At 38.7% G+C, this 15,633-nt stretch overlaps 1 protein-coding gene across 2 annotated transcripts in view; it reads right to left on the bottom strand.

Annotated features, from left to right (window-relative positions):
- LOC126202889 (protein argonaute-2-like) overlaps positions 1-15,633 on the bottom strand; it is a 333,247-nt gene that overhangs the window by 204,843 nt on the left and 112,771 nt on the right. For both annotated transcript variants that reach the window (XM_049936951.1, XM_049936952.1), the window contains exon 7: positions 2,355-2,545. In XM_049936951.1, coding sequence (XP_049792908.1) covers positions 2,355-2,545 — 191 coding nt within the window. The remainder of the gene's footprint in view (positions 1-2,354; positions 2,546-15,633) is intronic.

A 15,633-nucleotide genomic window follows, 5' to 3' on the forward strand; every position in this document is an offset into this window, starting at 1 on the left:
CGACGTCCCTACCTGTTATACGTGGAACGCAACAAGAAAAATCGGTCAATGATAAAAACAAGGAACTGCAGCAGAAGATCATCCAGGAATCATGAAAACTGGTGCACTTGGCTGTGTATACACCATACATCTGAACAACACCGAATGTTTCTATCTTTGTATGATGCTACACGAAATATGAGGGGCAAAAGGTTTCACATATCTCAAGACTGTCGATGGTTACCTATGGCAGATGTACAGAGCAGCACACTAATCCTTAGTACTACTGGAAAAGGACAACCACTGGGAATTAACACTACAAGAACCCTCACTCACAGCCTCAGCTCAACAAATGGGAGACTTACTCTCCATAATTCTAACATCATATAACCCATTGAATCCAAAACAGCTATCTGACTCCTTCAAAGAGAGTATGACCAATAACATATGTACCAAATCTGAGAGGCTCATTCTGAACTGACCATCAAATTCCATGACAACATCTTCAATGAAATACTTATTTGTCTAGAAGCTAAATGTTTAGCAATACCAGCCAGACCTTAGTGCAACTTGGGATGCAAGCACCACGAAAAAATGCTATCAGTGTGTTAAACTTCAAAATTACAAAGGAAAAATGCTAAAACATCAACAAAACACTTCAATACATTGCTCATGCCAAACCATTCCTCAAGGACAATCAAAAGGAAATTTACAACATTATCACCAATCGGATGAACAACACCACTGATGAAATAGTTTACTTGGACACAACAGGCAGCACCAGGAAAACATTTCTAACAAATCTATTTCTGGTGGAAATATGTACTAAACAGCACATCGCACTTGCACTGGCATCATCTGGCATTGCAGCCACACTTATGCCCATTCCGTCTTCCAACTACTGTCGAATATAGCCAAAGAACAATTCCTGGTATGTAAAATCTCAAGACCATCTAGATGGGGTGAACTCCTAAAGCAAGCTAAAATTATCTTCTGGGACAAAAAAAACTTGAAGCCATGGACAGAACATTACAAGACTTGTGATGAAACTCTGAAAAGTAATGGGAATAGCTCTACTCACACTATCAGGAGATTTTCAACAAACACTTACAATTATCCCAAAGGCAACACCAGCAGATGAAATCAATGCACGCTTAAAAATCACATCACTGGCCACAAAAACTGTGACTAACAAAAACTATGAGAGTTGAACTATCAAAATACAAAACAACAGCACATTTTGTTCAAAAACTTTTACAGATACATAACCCACTGACCAGACGGCCAGCCTCATTAAACTTAAGAGTGATTTTTGCAACACAGCCCCCTGCTGAAAATTAACTCATCAGCCAAATTTATCAAAACACTGTTCACAGCTAGGCCAATCCACACAGGCTATTTGAAAGAGCAATTTTGGCAGCTAAAAATAATATTGTCATGAATATCAGCTTTAATATTCAGAAGAAAATTCCCTGTGAAGAGAGACCTCACAAATCGATCAACACCATGGTACACGTTGAAAAAGTGTGAACTTTCCTACAGAATTTCTAAACTCTCTGGAAGTACAAGGAATGCCATACTGCTTTGACTTAAAACTGGATTTTTGATCATAGTACTCAGAAATCTCAACTCACCAAAACTACATAATGGAACAAGGATGATTGTCAAACAGCTATCGAATAACATCATCGGAGCCGAACTTTTGACTTGAAAGCACGAAGGACACACACTATACATCCTCAGAATACCACTGATCTCTACTAACTGCAATTTCCAATTAAGTTAGCCTACAGTTTTACAATTAACAATGCACAAGGACAAACTTTAAAATGTTGTGGCACTATCCTCAAAGACTCCTACTTCTCTAACAATCAACAATACGTAGCTTGCTTGCTCTTGAGTGGGAAATTCGAAAAATTTGTACATATATACCCCATATAACAAAATGAAAACTGTTGTTTATAGACAAGTACTGGAAATAGTCAGAATATGTTTTCAATAAGAAAATTTACTTCTTACACTTTAAAGTATTGTAAATAGTTAGAATATGTTTTCAATATAATTTTTTTACCTCTTACACTTTAAAGTTTATCCTTTTATTTCAACTATCACACAATCTCATATCAACTCCCAGAGCAAAGCTGTGTACCCCAGCTAGTGACTTCATAAAATTCACTGTAGCACTACAAAAGCATTCACCTGCACATCCATAAGGCACAGAGAAGTCCAGCAGTGGTAGTCAAATGGCTGATGATAATGATGTTCAAGTAAAATACTGCACAATTCACTACCGGTATTTTCTCTCTTCTATTTAGATTGAATAGGAAGAACAATTACACTATTTATTACAAATTTTTGTTATTTAGTGGAATTACCTTTGTGCAGGAGCATTGCGTATTATAATATCCAGCACTTGAATAGCTTTTTGTGGCAAAACAAGATTTGTTTCTTCTCTCATGTAACTATTCAAGCATGTCAAGTCAACTTCATCAACCAACTTCACTTTGATCTCAAAATCCTTTGGAAGATTCTTTTCCTCATCCATAACTGTTACTGTTGCAGTCAACTAGAAGAAATAAGGTTGAAATTAGAATTCACAACAGAACATACAAAGCAGTAAAGTAGGGGTAGTATTTAATTTATTCTATTTTATTTCTTAAGCGTCCATTCATCAAATATATGATATGGGATATAGCTTACTTTGTACATTAGTACACAATTTTAAATATACGTTACATAATAGTAACATTGATTCCATAACAAGTACACCTACCTCTAAGGTATTAAACTGTAACACAAATATAACACCTCGCACAAAGGAGTTAGATAAAAAAAAGTAATAATATCCACCTGCTTTGATGACCTAATATTGCTAACCAAAGCTGTATTAATTACCTTGGTGAGTAATGGCATTCCTTACAAAGCAACTCTTCTTCATTGAAATGCCTGCAAGAAGTGATAAAAAGGTCCTTTTGCTCATTTCTGCAACACAGCCCACAATTTCTGTAACGCTCATTATTGTAATTTTATAAATTTCCAACTCTGTGAGTGAGGCATTATTTCCTAAGGTTTAATCCCTTGCTGGTGATAACAACTACACCACTGGAAGAACATGGTCACATAACATGGTTTTCATAGCATTTTTCACATTTCTTTTCAGTAACCATAAAATCAATTGACAGTCATTATAGGTTCAGCCTATTGCAGATGCTCCATCATGTTCGACTGTTTTAACACTTCTCCTGTGATAGCAAACAATACAGGTTTCTATCAGTCTGTAGTCCTGCATTTGGGCACAAGGTATATGCTAAAGCTTAGTGTGGTGTGGTACTGAGCAATCTTTTGGTGCAAGTGGTTCGCTTTTATAGTTATGTCAGCTGTATTCTCTCTGGTGCTGGAGGCTGGTGTAATTTGTGTATAGGATATACTGTGTACAAGGATCAGTAACTGGAAGAGATTATATATTTCAGTTTCTGTCAATTTAGGGGAGATTGGAACAAAGAAGATGGCAGAAAGTCAGTTACGTATTCAGCAAAAGAAGGAGAACAGAATGGTACAAGGAAAATGGAAGGCATTTTCATATCTGATGTTAAGGCATTAAGCTAGATTCCAGATTATATGTTCAAATATAGACCAAATTACTTACACAGCTTAAACATTAAATATACAGAAGAAAGAAGTAGTAAAGAAGAATGTAGCTCATCATCTACAGATGCACTTAGGAATTTAAAAGAAAGATTTAGAAAGGAAGACACAGGTGACAGATTTGTGATTATGATGCCAGAGTACATGACAGCATTACATAAGTAGTATGATACACTCAATCATGTGGGAAATGGTTGGTAACTAATCACAAATTTCCAGAAAGCTCTGATAGTGGTAACTCAGAGTAAAAGCATTTCACTCAGCAAGCTGGCATAAAAAGTCAAACAGAAGAATCAAATGAACCTGAATAGATGATATCTTATTTTGAAACTACTGTAACACAATCAGTTGTGGTGTGCTCTGGAACAAGAACTTCACTGAAATCCAGTCACTAGTTCTTACATATTGAAGTATCATGTCATTTACTCAGAAACCACAATATTTAGTTCATATTTGACTGAAATTTAGTCCATGTACAAGACTTTGAAATGAATAAAAGGCTTATTTAAAATGTCTGATGCTCTATATCTCAGTATCAATATATGTCAGTTAAGTCATTGTTCCAGCGAAAGCCTCAAATGTTCCTCAAGTTCTGGCTGTGCCTGATACTTACGACCTGTCAGAAATTAGATCTCCCTCAGTACCAAAGATAGAACAACTATATTCCACATTATTACATGGATAGAATCCATGCTTCAGAACATCATGATCTTTTGCAAGATGATGTGGGGAATAAGAATGTGTTATCTGTGCAACAACTGGATATGATCTTGCTTCTCATCTCAAGTTCTACTCCAGGAAACAGGAGACAAGAGAGATTCACTCAAATCAGAATACAATCAGGATTTTGGTAAAATAATTTTTACAGAGTTATCAAGTGCTGGAAGAATTGCTGAGAATTTACTACAGCAAAAGAATAACAGGGACAGAACTGTAGAGATTGATGGGATGGGATCAGGAATATTCCGGTAATGAAGTGAGGCAGAAAAATGCAAACTAAACTTCAGAAGTGCACAAGTCTAGTGGTGTGGAGCTACTTGGTGAAAGCAAAGAAATTAAAGAGAACTGTATTTTTTTCCAGTCACCTTTGTATCAAAACCAATCCTTAAAGGACAGGGCCATACATTATTAAATTTCTTGGATGTTTATCACAATGCCTTGTGGGTACTTCTGGGGCCCTATGGGCCAAAATGTAATTGTCACAACAAAGAAATATTGAAATGTCTTATATGATGACAAATTAAGGTGTGTGACACCCACAAATACACAATCAAAAACATTCTTCTCTTGTGTATTGAGTGAGGTACAAACGTAATCTTATGTTGAAGATTATCAAATTTTTGATACCTAATGTACCACAATCTGGTTTATAACATAGCAACACATTCCTCACGTTGAAAGTAATTAACCCTCAAGCAGGTACATCATTGTTTGTGACATGAGCGGGCGAATAGCATACTTCGTACACATGGAAAGAATAGCTGTCTTTATTTTACCTAGGTAAACTTGTTCGAGCAACACATAGCTTAATCTTAGCTTATTTAAACAATGATACAATAAACTTACATTATTTGAGCCATATTACTGTTTAATTAAATGATCATAAAATAAACTTTCATTATATCATTCTGTCACTCCATACAAGTGTTACACAATGGTAATGACCTACTTGAAGCATCAAACAGTGCAGCTGCATCAGATCCCAGCCATCTGCTTATTGGATTGCTAATTATCTCATAGACAAGTGGCTCATTGTGGGATTTTGATTCTGGCAAGGAATCTGTGTCATTTTCTTACACAGGGAGTACATTTTTTCTTACCTAGGTAGCTGTTTATTTTATATTACTGCTGCTCTTTAGACACTGGCAACGCAACTTATCACCATATTAGCTGAAGCAATAATGAAGGAACAGATATGAGGCTGCAATTCTTAAACAACAATAGAACAGTACAATATGATTTTATCTGTGCTTGGCACACTTCACACATAGGTGCACCTGCTGGAGGGTTAAAAATGGTATAGTAATGTTGTATGACTGTCAAGAAATGTACATTTATTCTATTGTGGTGAAAACAAACATTAATCATAAAAATCATATACAGCTAAGAATAAAACATCATTAACAATTATGGTAATTATAGAGGCAAATGTCGAAGCCCAGTATTAGTCAAGAAAAATAAACATAAATCGAAATTAAGACAAATGCACAAACAGTAGCAGCAGTATAAATATTATTTTATAAAATATACCTGAATTAAAGGTGAAAGAAATAACTACACATCTTGCAAAGTGATAAAATACGTAACATTAATATAAAGTGACTAAGTGAATTGTAAAAAAAAATTATAATACTGAAACATTATGACTTAATTGTTAGTACTGAAGAAAAAAGTCCATTTAGAAAACATAACAGTGTGAGACAGAATTGCTGGTCGCTACTTACTTTCAGGAGATGAAATTTCAGTACAGCTGATAGACACATATAAAAGAACATACACTATCCTATATTTCAAAACTAATAGTTCCTTCCTCTGGGAAGAGAGACAATCCAGTTAGAGCATGTTTAAAAAAAGGAGGACAGGTCACTTTGATTTTCTCATCATGAACTTCTATTTTCTCATCATTCAGTCACTGTGAAGAGACTTCTAAGTATTCAAAGATTACTGCATAATAGATGTAAGACAAACTGGTTGGTTATGGGGAGAGAAATGGTGAAAGAAATATGTTTTGCTGTCAAGTGGACAATATTTTAAACCTTAAATTACTACTGTAGTAGAATATTATTAGAAGATGTCTCACAAAATCCAAAGAAACTCTGATCATATCTACTGGCTTCCTGTGGCACCAAAGTAAGGGCTCACATGCTCATGGATGGCTCAGTAACAAACTCAGAGTATCAAAGCAAATGCATAAATGCCGAATTTTGTTTTGAAGTGTTTCTTTATCGATGAAGGTACAGTACTGCCCCATTTCTTCATGAAAGAATGTAGCATATCCTTGGCCATCACTACCTTCCTACAGTTTAAGAGAAGCCTAAAGGATTTATTGGTGGCCAACTCCTTCTACTCCATTGATGAATTTCTTAGTAAAACCAACTGATTTGTATATAAGTACAACATAACTTCTGCACAATTTCAGTGCAGTAATGTGTTCATTGAAAATTTGTGTGTGTGTGTGTGTGTGTGTTAGTATAATCTAACTTCTGCACCATTTCAGTGCAGTAATGTGTTCATTGTAAATAAGTATTACAGTAGTTGTATTACCTTATAAATAAATAAAAAACTTTTTTATTTTAAATTCAGTGCATTAGTATTTGTAAAATGACTCTTAGTGTTCATTAAAAAATGACGATCATTCCACTTGGGACCTGTGGAATGGTACATTAGCTTATTTGTTTTAGTTGTAAATATTTGTCATGTATTGTTGTTTTTCTGACATGTTCCACATCCTGGAGGACCTCCTCACTACGGATCAATTGGAATGAAAGTAAATCTAATCTAAAAAAAAAAAAAAAAGTGACATGGTTTGATGCGTAATTTGTGGTAAGAACTCTGGATATATAAATATGTAATATTAATATTAAAGGATATTATGAAAAGGGAAGTTGCCACTCTCCATATAGTGGAGGTGCTGAGTGGCAGACAGGCACATCAAAAAGACTGTCACAATACAAGCTTTCGGCCCATAAGGCCTTCACCATAAAGAAAAATAAAAACACACACACCACACACACACACACACACACACACACACACACACACAAACGCAACTCACACACACATGTGACAGTCTTTTTGTTTTGCCTATCTGCGACTCAGCATCTCTCATATATGGTAAGTGGCAACTTACCTTTTCATAATAATGTTACATTCCATCCTGCATTTTCCATTGTTTCATATTAAAGGAAAAGTAGTTAGACTGTGTCAGGTCTTAATATCAACAACATGTGTATCTGTGATATGTATAGTTTTATGTTCGAAACAGTGTGTACTGTACACTGCTGCTTCCTTCTGTGATACGGGTTTGAGGATGAAAGAGCAACAGCAGCACACTTGCCACAACAAGGTACAGCATCGCTGAAAGCTGGTCACCGTACACACAAAGCCAACAGCTATGCCAAACAAAGAAGTCATCAATGGGACAGCAGCCATTGATTATTATTTTAAAAAAAAGATACTAGATTTTATTGTAAATAGGAAAAAAGGGTGAGAAGTTTTGTATGATCGTAATTCATGTTATCAGTTGTTACATGGTTTTCTTCACGGAATCAATTCGCATTCACACATGTGAGCAACCAGACTTTCGATTATTACGTTGACAATACAAATGTTTTATGAAAAATGAATAAAAACTGAACAAAGATGTTAATAATGGAAATTTAAACCTGCTTTGAGAAGCTATTTGTTGCAAGAGTGTTTGTGCTAGGTGCTCACCACGTTAAATCTCATCCAGATCATGTTACTGAACAGAGGCCAAATCATTAAGTGGGAGAGGCTGAGAAAAAGGGGAGGGGACTGTCTCTGACTGATGATTTTCAGTGAATTGACTTTGGTTTTTCGAGATAATATTAACATTCACAATCAATTTTTAAAGGCTATTACATGCTCTTTCAGTGCTCTAGAGTTTTCAAAAGTTAAAAGGTGCCATTATTTTTGACAGTGACATAACAATACCTCAGAGATATGAGTTACATACCAGTAGTGGATTAGATGCATATGCTAATATCGCCGGTTGTCTTAGCAACGGATGACAGCAACTATATGACAGCAAAATATGTTATTGCTTAAGATTAAGGGCAGATTTATTTACCACACTTACGAAATTAATGTCCGCTAGTCGTATTAAACGAGAACCAACTAGAACGAAGTATTTCTTTGGAAGAGGCGACGGTGATACTGATCCGATCAGTATCGGTGGAATATTTTGCGACATTCTCATAATGTTTAGGTCTTAGCAAGATAATCTTATTATTCAGTGTGAGGACTTCTTAGCTACTAAGAGCACTGAAATACCAAACCAGTCAACATATAGCATCAGAGTTGCTAATGTCTTTGGAAACATATTGTTATTAATGAATTACACGGTCAGGTCGATTGACAGACACAGCGAAGAAATGGTGCACTTCGACCTGTCACAGGTGGTGACAGTGAAAATACTGGGTAGACAAATAACAGAAATAGAACTTTAACCTACGAATTAACATCGAGACAATATTATGAAAAGGACAGACTGCTGCTTGCCATATAGCAGAGATGTCAAGTCACAGACAGGCACGACAAAAAGACTACTTGACACTCACTGTCCAGCAGCACCCAGGTCCAGTGGTCATTTATGTGTGAGGTGTATTTGTGTGAATGTGTGTGTGTGTACATGTCGTCCATTTCGGAAGAAGGCCTTCTGGTCAAAAGCTTATGTGTTTAGTAGTCTTTTTGTTGTGCCAGTCTGCAACTGTACATCTCCACTATACGGTGAGTAGCAATCAATCCTTTAATTAACCTCAAGATTTAGTAAAAACAAGAAAGAAGACAATAGAGAAGAAACAAGAGGCAAGGAAGAAGTGAAAATACAAGATGAAGAGCAAAAGCAAAGAAGAAGATACAAGAAAAGAAGAAGAGGTCCTTGGGATAGAAGAGAGAGGGGTATCTTACGGGTACTGGTGGTGGTGAGTCGTGGTGGTGGTGGGAACCAGCTGACCGCCTCTCTCCAGCATCGTGGGGTCGTCTGCGGAGAAACTGGGCTGTTCGGGGTGTTGTCGATCCACTTGGAGGAGCAGGAGCCTATCAGAGTGTCGCTACAACTTGCAGCTGTTGTGGGCCAACAGCCTACAATATATCGCCTCACAGTGAAGTCACAAATATTAATAACAAAGACAGATCTGGTGAGTTTAGTGGACTGTTTACGATTAGTATTGTTAACTGCAAATTGGTGCTTGATAGCTCAGAGTGCTTGCTTGTAAGCTAACAAATTGTTACACAGTAACATTATGAACATAATTCTGGACCCTAGATAGAGGATATCTGGGCTAATGTAAAAATAAGTGACTGTATATGATCAGGATTGCCCACTCACAGTGACAAATTTATTTAAGATGAAAGAATTGTTAGACGCTAATAAAGTAGAGCTCAAAAACGAGGTGATACAAAATTTAGCAAGTAACATCACAGTATTGAAGCAGGAGTTGCAGTAACAGCTATCTCAGGATATTTCAGTACTAAATATGGAGATTAAGGATCTGGTAACAGAAATCAGTGCTGTGGGTGAAAGGGTACAGAAACACATTACAGATTTCTGTTTATCTACATTCCTAAGAATTTAACATATTCTGCTTTGTTTAGCTGCTGATTTCTGTGCATAATCTGAATACAATTTATTTTAAATGGCTGTGTCTTAAATGGTATACCTGTATTTTTCTAAATATTTAATTTTATGCCAATTAGATGAAACCAGTCAGATAGGTTCTCGAGAGTGTTAATGACATTTTCAAGAGTTTCCTTTGAATTTTTATTTTCTATCATTACTATCAGCAAATAAATCTGAATGATAATTTACATTTATAGATAACTCATTTAAGTTAAGAAAAAACATGGTTCGTCCTCAGACTGAGCCCTGTGGCACCTCTTGGGTAATTCTCACTTTGAGAAGTACTTTCCTCTCCTTCATGTTATGACAACCCTTTGCTTTCTCTCTGTCAACCATGACTTACACCGCAGTAACGCACAATCCATAATTTATATATTTTTTTTTTTCATTTTATATAATAAATTCACAGATGATTCCTGCAGATTTTGTGATTAGCCCTAAATGGAACTAACTTCATTCACGAATTCACTGATGACATTGAATACTAAATGCACAATACCACGGGTGCAGTGACCGATTATTAGATAGCAGGTGCCTAGGCTGACAGAAGTCACTTGGGGATAGGGAAGAACGCATGAGGCAAGAAGAGGGTAGTGATAAAATGTAAGGCAGAACTGGGAAAAACAGATGACTCAACATCTGCACAATATGAAAGGATTTCTGACAGTGTAGAGCACACAAAAAATATAGAGAGAGGGGGAGGAAAGGAGGGGGGAAGTGAGGAAAGTGGAGACAAAGGGAGAGGCAGAAAAGGGAGAGAGAAAGGGGTTCCTTTTCAACTCAATGAGACACCTTCCTAAATGTAGATCTCCACCTCGCAGATAGTTCCATAAATATATCAGTTCATACCAACTGTACCAAACATCAACCGTGCCCCCACTTTGACAGCTGTCACCAGTTCCACATTAATCAGCCTCTTCCTTACAGCCTCACCACCCACAGATGCCACATCTGAAGTGGGAAGCAAGAGTTGGTTAAAAATACACTGTTAATCCTTCCAGAATCTTTACTGATAGACAACATTCTATCCATCTTATCCATCAGAAGATCTACTCATCTTCTGTGCCAACTCCTCTAGTGGCACCAATAAACCAGCTGCCGATCAGTACTCCCTTAAAAACTCAACTACATACTTCACTAGAGCTTCAACTACCTCTCAACATGCCCCGTGACGAGAGATACCCTATCCAAAACCCTACCCACATCCACAAAAGCAGCAGTCTGCCACCACCCCGAATACCTTGTCTGTCCCTGCTCCAATTCTGCTCCCAATCCTGCACCCCATCAGTCATTCCCTTGTAGATGACCAAGGTGCAAAACCTTTCCCATACACCCACACACCATCTACTGCCACAGTCCAGTAATAGGTATTTCATACCAATAAAAGACAGAGCCACATGCAAAGGCAGCCATATTTTATATCAGTTATGCTAGTGTTCAGCAGTCTTATGTGCCCTTAACAGGTAACCAACTGTCTACTCAAGTGAATGGACATCACCAAACTTTGCAAACCACAAACATGACTATCCAATTTCCAGACATGCTGCACATTGCAACACAAATGACCTTAACATCTGCTTCACTATTAAAGCCACCTGGATACTCCCTTCCAGCATGTGTGTTCTCTGAATTACGTAGGTGGAAATTCTCTCTCCCGTGTTCCCACAACTGCATCTACATCTACATAAATATTCTGCATGCCACCTACAGTGCATGGTGGAGGGTACCCTGTACCATACTAGTCACTTCCTTTACTGTTCCACTTGCAAATAGAGTGAGGGAAAAACAACTATCTATATGCCTTCATATGAGCCCTAATTTCCCATATCTTATCTTTGTAGTCCTTACGTGCAGTGTGCAGTCAGCTACAAATGCCGGTTCTCTAAATGTTCTCCATAATCTTTCTTGAAAAAGAGTGTTTGTTGCCTTCCCTCCAGGGATTTCCATTTGACTTCCTGAAGCACCTCCGTAACACTTACATGGTGTTCAAACCTACCGGTAACAAATCTAGCAGCCCACATCTGAACTGCTTCAATGTCTTCCCTCAATGTGAATTGCTATGTATCCCAAGCACTCAAGCAATACTCAAGAATGGGTTGCATCAGCGTACTATAGACGTCCCCTTCACAGGTAGACCACACTTTTCTAAAATTATCCCAATAAATTTATGTCAACCATTCGCCATATCTACCACAGTTCTCACATGCTCATTCCATTTCATATTTGAAAGACCTGACTGTGTCAAGCAGGACACGAGTAATACTGTATCCAAACGTTACAAGTTTGATCTCCCTACTCATCTGCATTAACTTACATTTTCCACGTTTAGAGCTATCTGCCATTCATCACACCAACTGAAAATTTCCGTGTTGTATCTTCCTACAGCCACTCAACTGCGACACATTACCGTACACCGTGGCACGATCAGCAAATAACTGCAGAGTGCTGCCCACCCTATCTGTCAAATCATTTATGTATACAGAGAACAATAGAGGCACTACCACAGTTCCCTGGGGCATTCCTGACGATACCCTTGTCTCTGATGAACACTCGCCATCGAGGACAACTTACTGTGTTCTAGCAGTTATTGCTCACATATCTGTGATATCATTACACATGCTCATACCTTCATTAACAGGCCACAATGGGCACCATGCCAAACACCTCATAGAAATCTAAAAATGTGGCACCTCCCCATTGCCCTTCATCCGCAGTTTGCAGTATATCACGTGAGAAAAGCACAAGCCGAGTATTGCATGAGCAATGCTATTCATGGGCATAAGATACGCAGTTTCAATAAAGTTTACTATATTTGAACTGTGGACCTTAGACAGTATGTATAACTGAAAATCACAGAAATTAGGAATACACATACACACATAAAAAAAGTTTTGCATCACTTTGGTTCCAAGAGTTCCAGAACCTGTACAGAAAACTGGAATAGAGATCAATATGAACATCATTTCTGCCCTTTTTATTGCTGATGAAAACCACACATTGCACGTTGTACCACCATACACCAAGACCTTCAGAGGTGGTGGTCCAGATTGCTGTACACACCAGTCCCTCTAATACCCAGTAGCACATCCTCTTGCATTGATGTATGCCTGTATCCGTCGTGGCATGCTATCAACAAGTTCATCAAGGCACTCTCGGTCCAGATTGTGCCACTCCTCAACGGCGATTCAGTGTAGATCCCTCAGAGTGGTTGGTGGGTCACGTCGTCTATAAACAGCCCTTTTCAATCTATCCCACGCATGTTCGATAGGGTTCATGTCTGGAGAACACGCTAGCCACTGTAGTCGATGCAGCGTCGTCCTGAAGGAAGCAATTCACAAGATGTGCATGATGGGGGTTCAAATTGTCGTCCATGAAGACGAATGCCTCGTCAATATGCTACCAATATGGCTGTAATATAGGTCAGAGGATGGCATATTCACATAATGCACAGCCGTTACGGCATCTTCTGTGACCACCAGTGGCGTACATCAGCTCCACATAATGCCACCCGAAAACAGCAGGGTACCTCCATCTTGCTACACTCACTGGACAGTGTGTTTTAAGGCACTCCGCCTGACCAGGTTGCCTCCAAACACGTCTCCAATGATTGTCTGGTTGAAGGCATATGTGACACTCATTGGTGAAGAGAAAGTGTTGCCAATCCTGAGCGGTCCATTTGGCAAGTTGTTGGGCCCATCTGTAGCACGTTGCATGGAGTTGTGGTTGCAAAGATGGACCTTGGCATGTACGTCGGCAGTGAAGTTGCACATCATGCAGCCTATTGCGCACAGTTTGAGTCTTAACACGACGTCCTGTGGCTGCACGCAAACCATTATTCAACATGGTGGCTTTGCCGTCAGGGTTCCTCCTAGCCATAATCCATAGGTAGCGGTCATCCACTGCAGCAGTAGCCCTTGGGCGGCCTGAGCGAGGCACACCATCGACAGTTCCTGTCCCTCTGTATCTCCTCCATGTCCAAAAAACATTGCTTTGCTTCACTCCGAGACACCTGGACACTTCCCTTGTTGAGAGCCCTTCCTAGCACAAAGTAACAATGCGGACACAATCAAACCATGGTATTGACCATGTAGGCATGGTTCAACAACAGACAACACGAGCCATGTACCTCCTTCCTGGTGGAATGACTGGAACTAATTGGCTGTCAGACCCCCTCCGTCTGAAAGGCGCTGGTGGTTTACATCTTTGGCCGGGTTAAGTGACATCTCTGTACAGTCCAAGGGGTTGTGTCTGTGATACAATATCCACAGTCAATGTCTATCTTCAGGATTCCTGCAAACCGGGGTGATACAAAACTTTTTTTAATGTGTATATAACGTATTTACATGAATCTGAGCCACACTTTTTTTCCGGTTTTTGTAATCCAAAAACGGCCTGCAGCTTAGAATCGAGTGCAAAGTAAGCGGAAGTTCTGAAAAATGTTGGTAGGTGCCACCATAAATAACTTCTGCTGTCGAATATACTGTATGTAGTGCTACACAGGCATGCTTTGCAGGCACAAAGATAAATACTGGCGCCAAAACCTCTGCGTCAGTAAATAAATTAAAAGAAAAGCTAGAAGAATGTAAACATTATGCCATGTATTCTTTCGTGTTTGTTGCTATCTCATTTAAATCCTATCTGCCTACCGAGCGAGGTGGCGCAGTGGTTAGACACTGGACTCGCATTCGGGAGGACGACGGTTCAATCCCGCGTCCGGCCATCCTGATTTAGGTTTTCCGTGATTTCCCTAAATCGCTCCAGGCAAATGCCGGGATGGTTCCTTTCAAAGGGCACGGCCGCCTTCCTTCCCTGTCCTTCCCTAATCCGATGAGACCGATGACCTCGCTGTCTGGTCTCCTTCCCCAAACCAACCAACCAACCTATCTGCCTAGTAAATTACAGAACTAGAGTGAGACAACAGCAAATGCGGAAGAATATACATATCATGTCATGTTTATATTCAGATATTATTCTTACGCTGAATAGTGATACAGTGAAAAATGAAGCACGGCAACTGCCTAGATTTTTAAATCTAAGATGACTAATTTCTGTGCAGAATGTAATGTACTACAGAGGCATCTGCAAAGATTTTCAAACGGAGAAAAATTTTCACTAAACTCTCCTTCAGAACATCATCTATCATACGCAGTCTATTGTTTGGTTCTTGTTGATCATTATCAAAGAAAGCAGCAGTGTAACAACAAATAGCAGTCTCTTGCCATTGTTTCGCGTATGGGACAATCCCCCCCCCCCCCCCCCTTCTCTCTCTCTCTTTTTCTTTTTTTTTTTTTTTTTTTTTTTTTTAATTGCAAGCTGCGGTAGCGCGCACAGAAACAAGCCATGCTGCGAGCGGCGACAAGTCGTAAACACTCATTATCAGAATGAGACAAACAATGCATAACAGTACAATTATGCAGTTTCAGCTTAGAGTGATGTAAACATCTATAACAAAGAGGACGGCACTTATCAGATTAAAGCAAAATAAGCAATCGATTCAAACCAGACGAATCATGTGAAAAAGGAAGGGTACTGCTATAAATATGGACGGATCATCTGACTCATAGCAATAGCTACTTGGTAAAGCTTAACTGTTAATCTTACGACTCAAACGAACCTACTGTAGCTGTATCTTCATCCATTCGACCTCA

Source organism: Schistocerca nitens, chromosome 9, assembly GCF_023898315.1.
Source record: "Schistocerca nitens isolate TAMUIC-IGC-003100 chromosome 9, iqSchNite1.1, whole genome shotgun sequence".
In the NCBI taxonomy this organism is placed as follows: domain Eukaryota; kingdom Metazoa; phylum Arthropoda; class Insecta; order Orthoptera; family Acrididae; genus Schistocerca; species Schistocerca nitens.